Here is a 16303-nt window from a genome sequence, read left to right on the forward strand (position 1 = left end):
TGAAAACAAAACTTTACGACAAAAGAGATGATTCCAGCTTCCCAAGTGTGAAGTTTCCATTTCTATGGAGCAACATCCCAGCAGCGCATGCATACGATGAATATATCTCCCAGTTGATACTATATTACAGGGCTTGTACTTCCCATCATTATTTCCTTGATAGAGGGTTGCTGCTCATACGGGAGATATTAAACCAAGAGTTCCAAGTGATGAGGGTGAAATCATCCATTCGTACATTTATGGACGTTATCATGAGTTTGTTGACCGTTATGGAATATCTGTTTCACAGATGACAACGGATATGTTTCAATTGTCGTAGTTTTCCTTTCCCCTTTTACCAAAATGTTATCTAACGAATTAGACTTATCATCGACAAGTGTGTACTTATATGAGCAATACGACTGGTGCCACATGTGGAGCAGGGTCTGCTTACCCTTCCGGAGCACCTGAGATCACCCCCAGTAGGGTTCGTGTTGATCAGTCTTTAGTTTTCTATGTTGTGTTTTGTGTACTGTTGTTTATCTGTTGGTCATTTTTTTATCATTATATCATTTTGTGTATTTATTTAACTTATATGTAAATTGCAATATTGATAATATAGCACTATGTATGTACTGTACAAGAAAACAAAACATATATTTTCGGTTATAGTGTTATCATCAATCTTTCAGACTATACCTGACCTACCTGAATAATATACAATTCATTCAAAATTGATTAATACAACCGTTAACTGGAAACATGTAAATTAATAATAGTTTATAGACAACGAACCTAATCTCGGATGAGCTATGCTATGCAGATACTCTTTTGCTTTTTAACGCTATATGCTATGAATACATTAAACTAATGACATTATCTATTCATTGATGTTATAATAATATCCCTGTAAACGACTAACAGCATGCAGTTTATCTATCTGTAGATTATCTAGCTTCTGGTGCTAATGAACAAAGATCTTTACTGAGATAGCCGTGTCAGTGGAGTATGTGCAATACTAGTACTGTTGTTGAATAAAAAAAAATTATTTAAAATTTCTTGATTTAGAATGAATATTTTGCCAACATTTTGCTGCTGCAAATCCGGAGATAGTGACTCCTAACCAGTCCATGCACCAATACTGCAATGGGATGTTGGAGGATTTTCAATACGAAGACGATGGGCTTTCATATATACAAAGGCTTATACGTACAATCTGGGTACTGAACCGTCGATAATATGTCCTTGCAGTACTTGTGGTTGTCTCATAAGAAGTATGTATCCGATTGCACAGGTGTATAAGTCGCAATTGGCCGTGGTGACTTGTTGACACTGGTCACATGCTCTGTCATTGGTGATGACAGATTAAACAAGACATAATTGTTGGAAATAGAAAGTGGTCTGATGTACACAAAACAGTTTCTTCTAGCTGGTGAGTATCTCAATTAACAGGATAGCACTTTTGGCTTACCCAAGTTAAACTATATAAATATCGAATCGACGTTTTGAAGACATCAATAATGCAAAACATGCATTTAAACGAAATGTCAGTCCACAGTAACACATATCGAATTGGATTCAAGACGTTAGACCTAATTAAAGTAAGAAATGTCTTCAAACCAAGTAGGAGTGCGTAATTTCAGGTTGATTAATACTTGTTAAACAAAATAAAAGTTATTTTGCGTATAAACGTAGAACATATTCAAACACAAACGAGTTGCATAACATAATAGATATTCATGATAGTATTGTCCTTAACCTATGCAAATATCCTTGATTTGTTTACATTTAATGCTTACAAATATGATATGGTGTTGTGACAACAAAAAACTGCTAGTATATATTAAATTCAGCAGAGTTTCAATTTTTTTCAATTAGCTCTTTTTGTGAAATACATACATTGAAACACAATAAAAAAACGGACCCTGTCTAATTAAATTCCAGCTCATAATCGTAACTAAAATAAAATAAATAAAGTGGCTCATGAAGAGAGTTATGTTTTTGTTTCTCATATCTCTATACATTAAAGTAAGAAGTTAATACATATAATAAGCAATTGTTGGGTATTGTTTTCTCTTTTTATATTGACTATTAAACCTTCCAATTGCATACATTGCAACATTCTACAATCATTGTAACTATATGTTATTTTGTTGAATAGTGAAAATGATACTCTCTGGATAGTTCAGTTCAGAAATCACATTAAAATATTGTTATGCCTAAGGGTAGGAGTTAAGTTTGGTAGGTGTATATGTATCATGTTTCATTCTTTTCTTGTGTTGCTCAGAGCGTTCATTTCTACTTTCACTTTTAATTTCGCGTTCCGCTACTCTGATCTGCACTGTTGCTTATATATTATGAAGAAAGTACTGTGGATATAAACACTAACTATTTCAGGTATCGCGGTCGTATTATATTGTATTGTATATATCATATGATTATTTTTTATGGGAAATATAGTTAGGACAGGGTTCGTTCTCACTGTTTGACCAGGGGGGTACCTTGACATGTTCCCAGCTTTAGTTTGACATGTATATCGCTTGTCCCGTTTTCTCACCTGCTTGTTCGATTAACGTTAAGTGTGTTTATTGTAACCAGGTTATGTACCCTAAGGGTTATCCTGATTAGCCCATATCTCCCTTTTTCCGTCGAAAGTTGTTCATTTCTATTTGTATTTGTGCAATGTTCCATATTATTGCCTTGGGAACTTCCAGTTATGAAGACCAATCAAAATTGACAAAAATGGCCAAGTTTTAAGAACTATATAATTATAAATACGGCTGTTGCAGACGATTGTGGGAGTTCAGCGCTCACGGAACCCAGGTTAATAATAACCCAAAAATATATACATTTATGACCTGACCAAGTGACCTATATCATTTACTACGAATACTACCACTTTCTCCATGTTTACATACGATGAATAATGTCCAAAATGGTTTCTGTACTGTTTTCTCGCTCTGTGGTATTTGTTTATGATTGTTTACAATTACCAGGGAAAGCTCGATAGGTTTGCTACCAAGGTTACTCTTCTATCTTGTGTTAATAATCAAATATACACACACAAAAATATTTGCTTCGTTATGCTCGACCAGGGGCGTTACAATATCTACATCAACTCATTAACGCATGCACCTCTCAAATATCTATTTTGTGCATGTTTTTTTAGAATTGAAAAGAGTTGAGGACTTATGCGATTGAATTTTCCATTGTAATTCATATATTCATATTTTGCCAAATGCGACATATTCTCAACAGTGCCATCTTTATTGATACCATAGTATTTGAATTACCTCTTTCATCTCGCAGACAAATACATGCTTAAGACGTTGTTGCGTTTTTTTATACTCATAAAATTGAGAATGGAAATGGGGAATGTGCCAAAGAGACAACAACCCGACCATAGAAAAATACAACAGCAGAAGGTCACCAACAGGTCTTCAATGTAGCGAGAAATTCCCGCACCCGAGGCGTCCTTCAGCTGGCCCCTAAACAAATATATACTAGTTCAGTGATAATGAACGCCATACTAATTTCCAAATTGTACACAAGAAACTAAAATTAAAATAATACAAGACTAACAAAGGCCAGAGGCTCCTGACTTGGGACAGGCGCAAAAATGCAGCGGGGTTAAACATGTTTGTGAGATTTCAACCCTCCCCCTATACCTCTAGCCAAAGTAGAAAAGTAAACGCATAACAATACGCACATTAAAACTTAGTTCAAGAGAAGTCCGAGTCTGATGTCAGAAGATGTAACCAAAGAAAATAAACAAAATGACAATACTACATACATAACAACAGACTACTAGCAGTTAACTGACATGCCAGCTCCAGACTTCAATTAAACTGACTGAAAGATTATGATCTCTTTTTATGAACATAAATCATAAATTGTTTTATTAGATGTAAAAATAAACAACAACTTTTTGTGTCATAACGAGAACATTAAGTCCATCAAATCGTGTTAAGGAAGAATCATGCGTACGCTCTCCGCAGGCCCTATGTTGTGATATAGCTCTTTAATGTTTTCGGTTCCTATACATCCTTGATTTCAAATATTTGGCTTAGAGCAAATCCAGAAAAGCGCTTCGGAGGAATAAAATGTTGTTTTCAATTTTGTTAAGGAATCTATGCAAAACTCAATTAAGGACTTTTTACCATTAATTTTAATTCCCTTTCTATCAAGATACATTTGTTTTGTTTAAGTGTTCGAAATATCTATTTTGAATACCTTTTGGGTTTTAGCATTTTGCAGATAAAAGGTGAAGAACAATCTAACGACCAGACTTTATCATTATAATACATCCTTGCAGACCAGTAAGAAGATTACAAGTACGTCACAGTTACAACTTTGAGGGGATTCCTTTTAATGGCTGTTTGAAAAAATATAATATAACGTGTTGTTACAGGAATTCTGAACTTGTTCAGGTAAATAGAAACGAAAGAGATTTCGTTCCTAAACACGTTCGTATTTGCTTTTGGGGTTTAAATTGAATAATTTATTTCAGATTGCAACCTTATTTGGATATATGGTCACATTTATCCAAAGGAAGATCCCTAATGATTGTGAGTCTACCATATCACAAATCAAGGTAAACTATACAAAAAATGTACAGAAATCTGTGGAAGAAAAAGTTTTCTTGATGATAAAAAAAACTTATTTTTATATTTTGTCAACATATATAGGAATATATCTATATATGTTGAGCCTATCGGTTGTGAATTTGAAGACGTCATATGTGGCGTCATATCCAGTTGAGAAAAAAAGTAACGCTACTAATCCACTCATTTGATGGGTTAATATCATGTGGAAGATTTGCTAGAGTCTCACTTTGAAATCTCAATATTTTGTATACTCAACAATGAAAAGTGATATCGTGCCTACATTAGTCATAGCGTCAACATAGGCAATATCAAGAACTATTTTAAATGTCAATGTGGTCTGAATTATTTTTATGTAAATATGCTTAATTTGGTTAATTTCAATAATATAAAAATACTTATATATCCAAGAATGGCATTTGGTTTTGTATTAGAGAATTGATAAGAAGTAGTGGATTCGTAAACGATAATCAACGAGCGACTTTAGTCGCGAGTTGATTATCGTTTTCGAATCCAATACTTCTTATCAATTTTCTAGCTTAACCCATTCCTAGTAAAACGACTATCTGTTTCATGATCTGACAATGAATCAACTGAATTTCATGAAAATATTTCCGTATTTTGTCTTTTTTATTGTCTAATAGCTGGAACTGACTAGATCCACACGGTTCACATTTATATTTAACTTAATATAAGTTCAATTTAACTTAAATGTGTAGTTATCTTCCCTTTTTGTTACCAAATATTGTATTTGTAAATGATTGATTCATTCAATGCTGAATGTTTACAAATAATATATATTGATTAGATTTTAGTATTTATAATTCATTCAAAAAGACATATATAACTAATATATGGATTTAATAAAAATAAAATTGGAAAGTTAAAACTTTTTAATTACCAACATTAGAAACCTTTAATATTTACATATATAGTATTAAGCAACCCAATGATAATACCACTGTATTTGTTTTATTGAATTTAGAACACACATTCAATAATAAAGATATAAAAAAAAAACCACACATTCTATAAACATTTTAAAACTAAATGAAGTGTAACATTCACATTAACACCACTTCACCAGTTGTTGATACAATAGATACTATGATTGGTCATAATTGAAATATTATATATACGTTTTGTTTAAACTGGGTCCCTTTCATTTTGTTTTGATTTTTTTTAACGTTATTGCATTTGTCATCCATCGTCAATAAGTTAATGAACTAGTATTATTTGTGGTACGCATCCTAAAAGGACCTAAAACCCAAGCAGAATTGCTTTTGCTTCAAATGTACAATATATAATTATGTCAATTTTGCATTGTTTGAAGTAAGCTGTGCATAGCCGTGATCGTCTAGTCGCTGGCACCGAAAGAAAAAAACTGTGATATTAACAGTGGCAAGTTCAAGCCCAGTACCCGGAATTTTTTTGTAATGTTTTTTCTCTACCAAAATATTGTTTTTAATCTTAGAGGTATCTATATTTCATTTTTACTCTAAATTTGACGATTTTGCGTCTGGTTTCACAGTCAAAGAAATAGTTTTACAGTCATATTTAATCACACTTTATTCACATAAGAGTCAGTTAAATGATGATGTATATTTGGACCATTTATAATCAAACAAATATTAAGTGATCATAGTATGATAATGTATCATTATAATCATAAAAACAAAAGATGATGAAAAGGGAAAGGCCTTGTACCTTAAAAGGGATAAGTGTAATGTGTACATGGATGTTTATTTTACCAAGGAATTGTACTAGTAAGTAATATCTACAGTTCCTTGATTTTATAGTGTTTATGTATTTCATTAGATAACAAAAAGACAGAAATACTGTTTATTGACATGCATTGACAGATATAAGCTATAAGTGTGATATTTAAATAACTATTTATATCAGTACTCGTGGTCTAGTGGTATCATGCATAGACTACAGACCTAACTGTCGAAAATACGCGCGAGTTCGAACCTATAAGAGTCACTCGTTTTTGAGAGGACAAAATATCGTAAGTTAAAAGTCATGATATAAGTTATCTTAAGTTAAGATGGTGGTCAGTGGATTCTTGAAAAATAATCCACCGTTAGAACAATAGACTGACGTCAGAGAAATGGGTTAACATTAGTGATCTTGATTTTGATGGACATAATTCATGTAATTTCATCAGTTGAACATTTTGTAAGGAGGAGTTGCATTTAAGAGTCATAGACCTCGAAGTACAGTCTTCTAAAACTTACAAATTATTTTTGCTTTGTATTGTTGATGAAATTTGAATACTTTTCTCTGGAATCGAACCAATCATGGCTTAGCAGTGGATGAGAAACTAGTGACAACCACCGGATGAAAGAACTGTGCGTTTAAACTTCTCTATTTGCGATTAGCTCTCACTATATGTCATCCTCTATGTTAGCTCTCACTATAAGTCATGATCTATGTAAGCTCTTAATTTGTGTCGTGTTCCATGTAAGCTCTTATTGTGTTTCACATGACTTATAATTTTGATTCTGAACCAAAATACGAAGATTCGAATCAAAAATACGATGATCGATGGGTTAAAAAAATCAGACTTATACTGAGGATTCATGTATTTCTTTTTTTTAAAACATGGAAAGCTTTAATTGCAAAACAGCTGAATATAACTTACCTTGATAAACCCAGGGATGTATGCATAAAGGGTCCTTTGTTTACAATGCACTATCGTCCAGGGATACACGATGGACACTAGTATATTAAAAAATCTAGTTTCTATGGAAAGCTTTCACGTTACATGCTTTTTTATTACACAGACAAAAAACTCGATCAAATGGGATATCAGTCTCCATTAGATAACATACATAAATACTCACTTCAATCTTGTTCACTTTACCTTTACTTGTGCTTTCAACACCTGGATTACATTGTTATATGTCGGTCAGAATTTTTATTAGGCTCGACGTTGTTTATCAATTGATACTATATTTCTTTTGGTGGATGTATAATGATCCAAACTTGAAAACCACGTAGGTAAAAAGGATACATAAATTTAAGACCTTCAATAAGCTTTATTTCAATTGCATATATTTCTTTTTGTGAAAATAATTATATTTCCATAAATTCTATTAAAATATCGAGTTTCAGTTTTGTATATTATATCAATTGGCTTGAAGTTACACATTTAGACTGATATTTAATCATATTTTTACAATTTCTTACTGTATTTTTAAATGGTATTGTAATTTTAATATTATATTTTTTATTGTTACTGTACATTCTTAGTATAAGTGTTTCCCTTATTGGGATATATGCTGTACTTTTTAGCCCTTTACACATTTTAAAATTAAAACGTCAACAATATGTTTTAAAAAAAACCGTTATAATGTTACTGCTGTGAAAAAAGATCTTTGAGGGTATCGCTTTATGTTTCACAAAATTGCATTTACAATTTTGCGATTTGACCATTCTAAAATCAGCTTTTGCTCCGTGTTAATAATGTTATGTTCAACTTTCCAGCTAATTTGATTTGCACCCCTACAGGATATATTTCTATTTAAATTTGTCCATATCTTTTTCCAACGTAATATAATTTTCGTTTTTTCGTCCCAAATATCTTCAAGTTGTATTGTATGAATTTCAATTTTTCCAAATTTGGAGCAGAACATCGGTTTTCTGTTTGATTGATTTTTTATGTTTCCAAATAACTATTGGTTTATGATATCGTTTCTTTTCATTGGACTTTGTATACTTCAGAAGTTAGACCATGATTTTGGTAAATCAAGATCAAATTTTGGAAAATGTTCCATTTGCAATCCTAAGAAATCAGAACATTTTGCTAAATAATTTTTCAGAATTATATTTGATATCATATTTCTGTAACCAGCAGTTGGCTATCATATTCTTGTTGTCGTTTTTTGATCTTGATATCTGTTGCATGTTTTTAATTTGTTCAAATTTTTATGAACGAGTCTATGTTGATCATACCCATTTCCCTTCCTCTGCTGATAAGCAACACACGTCCCTTTCAACATGGTTAATCAAATTTACTTTTCCATCCCATTTTAATTACACATAATGTTGTTTATTTCTTGTTAAAATTTTCATGCACTTCTTGCATTTCATTTTCTAACACTAATTTAGATATAATCAATGATTTTGCTTTAATAACATGTCCTTGACTGTTAGGTCACGAGACTTTAAAACCGCAAGACGTGGTTTAAATTTCTTGTTTTTCTAACCATGTAGCTCCTACATTGATTTTATACTGTAGCTATGCATTAGTTCCAATGTTTTGATTGGTTCACTTGATCACCTTTTTTTTCTATATTTGGAGTTGCATGTTTACAACGACCTAAATATACCCTTCAGTCTTTTCATAATTTATCTACGAAGACGACTTGTATTCAATTAAATGGAGTAGAAGTGTGTAACTATTTTACAAGTATTTCTTTATTTTCCTGACAAAATTCATCTTTCCCTTCATCACAAATACCGGAACTTCTAAATTCCAATTTGCATTCTTTGCTGAGAAAAAGCAAGTAAAAGTGAGAGTGAGATAAACATTATTATTTAATATTTGATTTCAATATTGTAGTCAAATATTCTTTTTAATAGACTTAACCTATACAAATATGCACGTATGAACCTAAAAAGCAGGGTTCAATAAACCGTAAAGTATATTGTTGTTTTTCAATGTTATTAGTTACCAGTTCTTAATATCCTGCCTCTCCCCATTTTATAGGGTCATCATTCTAAGTATCTGCGATTCTGAAAGCGTGTTATAATAAAATGTGTCTTCTAATATGTGCGTAAGCTCATTCTGTATTAAAAGCCATAACTCTTGTTGTGAACTTAGATATAGGAAAATGTGGTGTGAGTGCCAATGAGACAACTCTCCATCCAAATAACAATTTAAAATAAAGTAAACTTATAATAGAACAAACGGGTCCGAGCGGGATAAATCTTACATGGGGTTCACAACAAGTATTTGTCTCATTAAACAATTACCCCAACTTTATACGGCAGTTACGTTTTTTATGCAAACAACATGTAAAAATACAATACTTTATTATCAATATACAATAAATATACAACACAGTTTATTCACACAGGAATACGCGAATAAATAATGACAAATGAACCACCAACGTTAATGTAATTGAATTGCCGATCGCGCTATGGGAAACTACGATCTATAAATAGGGCAAAGTATATATTTATAACCTGAAGCGAAGATCAGTAAAATACTATAGTGTATAAATTGTATGCTGTTTACTTTTTATAAAATCTAAAACAAGTTAACTATCAATACGCAGTTCGTGGTTTTCTAAGGTTAGCATACAAAGATCTAGAAAATTTAGACTTCGTTGAATATTTCTCAATTCGGAGTTCATCTTTACCTATGAAATTTACGAAAATAGGTTTTCAACCCACAGTAAATACTATTGAATATTAAAAAAAACTTAAGTTTTAACTAAAAATCATAAAAACACAAAAACAAAATCTGACGTAATTTATAATTTTACAAAGCACTCAGTGCCTTTTAAGGAATGTTTGACTTGTATCCGTGTGCGTGGTCCATTACACGTCATCCTTCAAATACTTACTATAAAACAGTGGATTGAAAATTAGAAAATTCATTTATATAACTGCAATCATAATTTTATAAAACCACATACTACGTGTTAACTTTAAACATAAGTGACATTAAACATTAAACTAGTATTTTATGATGGCGGATACCTTAGCTACTATACCACCGATGGTTATTGGGGGAAGTATTATTACCACTGTATCATTCATTTTGCATATAATAGGATTTTCAACAACATATTGGTAAAAATTGGAGATGTTGTTCATATGGGACTATGGAAATCTTGTATTCAATTAAATGGAGTAGAAGTGTGTAAAAATTTTGCAGGTATTTCTTTGTTTTTACTTACAGAATTCATCGTTCCATTCATCACAGATACAAGAACTTCTAAATTTCAATTGTGCATTCTCTGCTGAGAAAAAGAAAGTAAAAGTAAAAATAAATGTTTGTGATGAACATTATTATTTAATATTTAATTTCAATATTGTAGTCAAATATTCTTTTAAATAGACTTAACCTATACACATATGCACATATGAACCTAAAAAGCAGGGTTCAATAAACCGTAAAGTATGTTGTTGTTTTTCAAAAAAAATGTAATGTGCGGTTATGCGTGATATCACAACAAGTAAATATGTCATTTATTATATGCATCTTATTGCACAATAATATTGTCAGTAATTTAAATCATCAATCATACTTTTGATGACAAAGGGCACTCTCAAGTAATGTATCGAATTAATTGTTCTCATTTTGCTTATCTTAATCATTTATAACTTAGTGTTATCTTCATAAAAATTGCAAGCAAACCAGGTGGAGATTATTCAAGGCATATAAGTGGTATGTTTTTACCGAATTATTGATTATTTCATAGATACAAATTGTTTATTTGAAAGTTTGCCTGTTCCCGTATAAATCTACCAACACAGACAATATCACATCCGTTTTTTTTTTCAGTGATATTGTTTACAAATCCAGTAGATTTATACAGGATCCATGTGAACTCATTGTTTATTCGAGGCATTTAATTCTGAAGGTTATACATTGAACGAGTTAGTAGGATATTTAAATATTGTTTTCATTTGTACCAATGTCTTCATTTTATTCATTTAAGGAATGACATTTTATATTGAATGAAGACATAACATTAAAAATGTGGTGCATACTGGAGAACCTACATAGTGCGTTACTTAAAAGAGCGCACCGCATTTTTGAGGTTATTTCGAAAAGACAGAAAAACATATTTCAGTCATTCCTTATAATATATTTTAAATTCTATTTTTTAAGGAGTAGATAATGAAAAAAAAAAACGTTACTGACGTCACAGTCACATGACAACATTATGTCTATGAGCTGAAATACAAAAAAAAAAAAAAAACAACAGAAGGCATGTTACATCCAAAATTAAATTATTAAAGTATAATGTAGCAGCAGAAAACCGTACAGTGCCCTATAGTTGTTTACAAAGTCCTGTAGTCTCTGGTAGATAGTTGGCTCCATGGCAACATACCAATTATCTTTATTCTGACTGATTTCAGTATTTACTGATAAAATGTACTTTCCACATTTGCGTACGCTTTATTATGTGGAGAAGGTGGGATGTTGGATCTGTATTATGTGGAGAAGGTTGGATGTTGGATCTTTATTAGGTGGAGAAGGTGGGATGTTGGATCTGTATTATGTGGAGAATGTGGGATGTTGGATCTTTATTAGGTGGAGAAGGTGAGATGTTTGATCTGTATTATGTGGAGAAGGTGGGATGTTGGATCTGTATTATGTGGAGAAGGTGGGATGTTGGATGTGTATTAGGTGGAGAAGGTGGGATGTTGGTTATGTATTATGTGGAGAAGGTGGGATGTTGGATCTGTATTATGTGGAGAAGGTGGGATGTTGGATCTGTATTATGTGGAGAAGGTGGGATGTTGGATCTGTATTATGTGGAGAAGGTGGGATGTTGGATCTGTATTATGTGGAGAAGTTGGGATGTTGGATCTTGAACTTGTATTTCATTGTTTTGTATGATTTACAGAACTGAAATTCACCGTTTCAGAATCTAATGCATCCTGGGTAATATTTTCGAAAGCGTACACCAAAGCGTTTTGATTGGTTTAAAAGGTTATAAACAATGGAAATTCAACCAATGACGTCACGTTATTTTCTCTTTGGGATACGAACAATGAAATTACCCATGATGCTTTAGATTCTGAAACGGACAATTGAATTCATGTGCTTCAATAAATTTATTCTAATTTAGTTTGAATAATTCGTCGTGTATATATCAGCAGAGTGTCATCTATCTCTTTTCATGAAATAAAAGGCTAAACGAGTTGATAGGCCCAAAATGACACGTGTTATTCAATAACATAAAAATGACAAACTTTGAAATTGTCAGTGAAGTAGATGTTTTTGAATATCAACACAGCTACAAATGCTTTAATAAATGTCGTCCTTCCAGTGACCGATGTTTTATCAATCTAATAATACAAAATAAAATGCATTACAGCATACGATCATGCTTATTATTGTAATATAATGTAGTTGGGATGATGTTATCACTACAATAACATTAAGCGTGTTAAGAGCCAATACGTAACAGCCTTACTAGGTTCAGGGATGACATAAAATTGTTTGTATTTATTTCGACAGATCCTTGTATATTTGAGGTTGTTGAAGATAAAAGGGAATAAGACTATCAGACAATTGGATTTTAGACATAGATACAAGAAATGTTTATGTAAAGGGTTTATTTACCGTCCAACTTTTGAATGCCTCAATATGCGTATTCTTTAGTTTTATTTGGCCCTTTTCGTGTAGAAAATTGACAAAATTGCAAATTATCGACATATATTAAAGGTACAAACGAAGCATAATAAGAAAAACTGTCTGCCTACATTCCCGTGTTTTATCGGAGGATATCCTAACACAAATATTGTTTTGCCTGATTTTTATAATATATTATTGCAGATGCACCAGAACGGGACGCCCAACTCGCAGCTGCAGGCGTTATGGAAAGCTTAGCACTGGTAGCCTTTGTTGCAGCTTTGGTATGTGCTTTCCTTAAGATGTTTGTACTCAAGGAAAAAGGAATTATGTTTGTTGTTACTGGCTTACTTAACTTTATTGCAGGTAAATATTAATAACTTAATTGACAATTGTATCAATGGGAAATTCATTATGAAAGAAGTTCAATAACAAAAATATCGAAATCAAAGGAAAATCAAAACGGACAGTCCCTGTTCAAATGGCAAAATTGAAAACTCAAACACATCAAACGAATGGAAAACAACTGTCATATTCCTGACTTGCTACAGGCATTTTCCTATGTAAAAAATGGTAGACTAAACCTGGTTTTATAGCTAGCTAAACCTATAACTTGTATGCCAATTGCATATTATTTTATAATATTGGCAATAATGTGAGAGCAAACCAAACAGACATGTTTAACCCTTCCTCGTTCTGTGTGTGCCTGTCCCAAGTCGGGGGCCTCTGGTTCAGTGGTTGTCGTTGGTTGTATGTGCCTGTCCCAAGTCGGGGGCCTCTGGTTCAGTGGTTTTCGTTGGTTGTGTGTACCTGTCCCAAGTCGGGGGCCTCTGGTTCAGTGGTTGTCGTTGGTTGTTGTCTGTCATATTTGTTTTTCTTAGCTTATTTTCTTATAAATTAGGCAGTTGGTTTTCTCAATTTTAAGTTTCCTATTTTTCATGTTGGGGCGTTTTATAGCCGACTATACGGTATGGATTTTTCTCATTGTTGAAGGCCGTACGGTTGTCTATAATTGTTTACATCCACTTTGTTTTAACTTTGGTATACAATTTGTTGCGTACATATTATATCCTTTTTTTACATACTTGAAGCGACGTGCCAAATATAGCCAATTACAATTGAACTTCAGTTTCGATACGTCCAGATTAATGACAGAATGGTACACATTGATGATTCGATTCGTGTTTTGAATTAAGAGTTTGTTTATTCATCTTGAGTGTAAATCTTTGAAAATCTTTATGATGGTTGAGAAATTAACGCTTTAAGAATTATAACTAGAAAAATATGGAGACTGGCATGCCGTGACCCAATAAAAGCTTAGGATATCGCATGTTATTTACAATGTTTGTTGTGAAAGACTAAACAAAAGGATCGTGGTTACCTGCAAGTTGCGATTGTTATGACGAAGATGTCTTTTTCGTTTAGTATACTTGCAAGTTCAAAACACTCCTAAGCGTCTGGGTTGTGCTTCATATGAGTTTATTTAAAATTAAATCAAAATTTATATGACTGACAATTATTGAGAAATAGGCTATCTATTGACGTTGAGAACAACGGGAGATTGCCCATTATATTAACATTTACTACTTAATACTTGCATTGTCAGTCATAAAAGATACATGGTAAAATTTACTTGGAAATCAGTACACTAGTCAGTTTGATAAATACTTTCTTTTCTTTCAGGAGGACTTGCCTTGATCGGAACAGTAGTCTTCGCAACAATTTCTTCTGGTGGTATTACGTTGGATTCTTCCAACTTTCACTACTCATTTGGGCTTTGTATTGTAGGTGGAATCGGAGGAATTTTTACGGGAATTGTATTCATGCTGGCATGGCGGTGGGTGAGAAACTAATGTAAACGGCTGGATCGAAGAGCTATGTGTATGAACGTAATTTCTATGAAAGAGACTACATTTTGCTTTTCTTTAGCAATATAAATGTATTCGAAGGATTTAAACAATGTCATGATATGCTATGTTTTGTAATTTAAACCGTATAAAAAATGACAAGTATACAATTTAAGGTTATGTAAGTAAAACAGCGTGATTACTTTTTTTTCGTTTGGTTTAAACGTTATATTTATCTGCCTACAGCCTCATTTGTTGTTATGAAACTTTTCAGTTATTCTTTAAAGACAATTAATAGAAAACATAAAACTGTAAAGCTTGGTAAGGTAATATCGTGATATGCTAGGCATGATACTGCCATATTATTAGTAACATAGTTTGCTAGTGACTAAATTCGATATATAATGGGATTTGTATGTAAATTCAATATAGGTGAGAGCGACGCTCAAATCCCCCTATCGAATTTACTGACCCCATATATATATATAACATATAAGGTTAATAGCACACCGTGTAACGAATTTTTCTTACCGACTATCTTAAAATGTGGTAAGATAGGTAAGATTGTATTGTATGCAAGGCGAGACAATGCCATATCATTGTATGAAATGCAAAATAATGCCATAGTATTGTATGAAAGGGGAGATAATGCCATATCATTGTATGAAAGGCGAAATCATGTCATATCATTGTATGCAAGGCGAGATCATGTCATATAATTGTATGAAATGCGAGGTAATGCCATATCATTGTATGGAAGGCGAGATAGTGCCATATAATTGTATAAAAGGAGCGATAATGCCATATCATTTTATGTAAAGCGAGGTATTTTCATAGCATTGTATGCAAGGCGAGATAATGTCATATCATTGTATGAAAGGAAATGAAAAAGTCCTATTATTGTCTGCAAAGTATAAAAAAAGTCCTAGAATTGCAACCCAGTATTGATATTGGAATATCAACATTTGTTACGTGTTAAAATTTCGCATCATTCAGTATACGTCGTACATTTCTTACATGCCTTTGACTTTTTGATTTTATAATATAAAGTATTGTGTACTGTGAAACACATTTGTTAGATGCATTTATTGGAAATTTTCTTTGTATCTCAGGATTTTTCACTGATTATATGCACTTTTAGTATTAATAAATGAAAATCACAAGGTGAAACATTGCCTAGTTGCCTACGCCCAGTTATTCCGAACGTTGATTTATCCACACAACAAAGGGTAAGATTTTTTCTAGATTTTTATCGATAAAAGGTACATTTTTGGATTGATGATTGTTGTACTCCGCTTATTATAGTAGCAAGGATCTTCATGGCCTGTTTAATAATGGCGCTCCGCCATCGTTCAAGTATCTTGCGCCATCGTCAAATGACCCACGCCATCTTTAAATTATCTTCCGCCATCGTTCAAAACTGTAATCGTTTTTTATAGCCCGACGCCATTTTTTTAGAAATTTTAATCAAATGCATGTAATTGCATAACCCTTAGGCTTTTTTTATATTATAATCCAATACAGTTCTAACGCCTGAGGGATAT

The 16303-nt window shown here is 32.3% G+C and overlaps 1 protein-coding gene across 1 annotated transcript; it reads left to right on the forward strand.

Moving 5' to 3' along the window:
• The first annotated feature begins 10178 nt into the window (after positions 1-10178).
• On the forward strand, positions 10179-15929 carry LOC143054662 (uncharacterized). Its single transcript, XM_076227684.1, has 3 exons — positions 10179-10479; positions 13117-13278; positions 14596-15929. The coding sequence occupies exons 1-3, from the start codon at positions 10419-10421 to the stop codon at positions 14763-14765; spliced, it is 393 nt and encodes a 130-aa protein (XP_076083799.1). The 5' UTR covers positions 10179-10418; the 3' UTR covers positions 14766-15929.
• The last annotated feature ends 374 nt before the right edge of the window (positions 15930-16303 follow it).

This window comes from Mytilus galloprovincialis, chromosome 12 (genome assembly GCF_965363235.1).
Source record: "Mytilus galloprovincialis chromosome 12, xbMytGall1.hap1.1, whole genome shotgun sequence".
Taxonomy (NCBI): Eukaryota; Metazoa; Mollusca; class Bivalvia; order Mytilida; family Mytilidae; genus Mytilus; species Mytilus galloprovincialis.

What these genes read in the sequence shown, in the direction of transcription:
- LOC143054662 (XM_076227684.1), top strand. Translation starts at nt 10,419, where the DNA reads ATGGGACTATGGAAATCTTGTATTCAATTAAATGGAGTAGAAGTGTGT. An exon ending in AGTGTGTAAAAATTTTGCAG is followed by an intron (nt 10,480 to 13,116) that starts GTATTTCTTTGT and finishes ATATTATTGCAG; the next exon opens with ATGCACCAGAACGGGACGCC. An exon ending in CTTACTTAACTTTATTGCAG is followed by an intron (nt 13,279 to 14,595) that starts GTAAATATTAAT and finishes CTTTTCTTTCAG; the next exon opens with GAGGACTTGCCTTGATCGGA.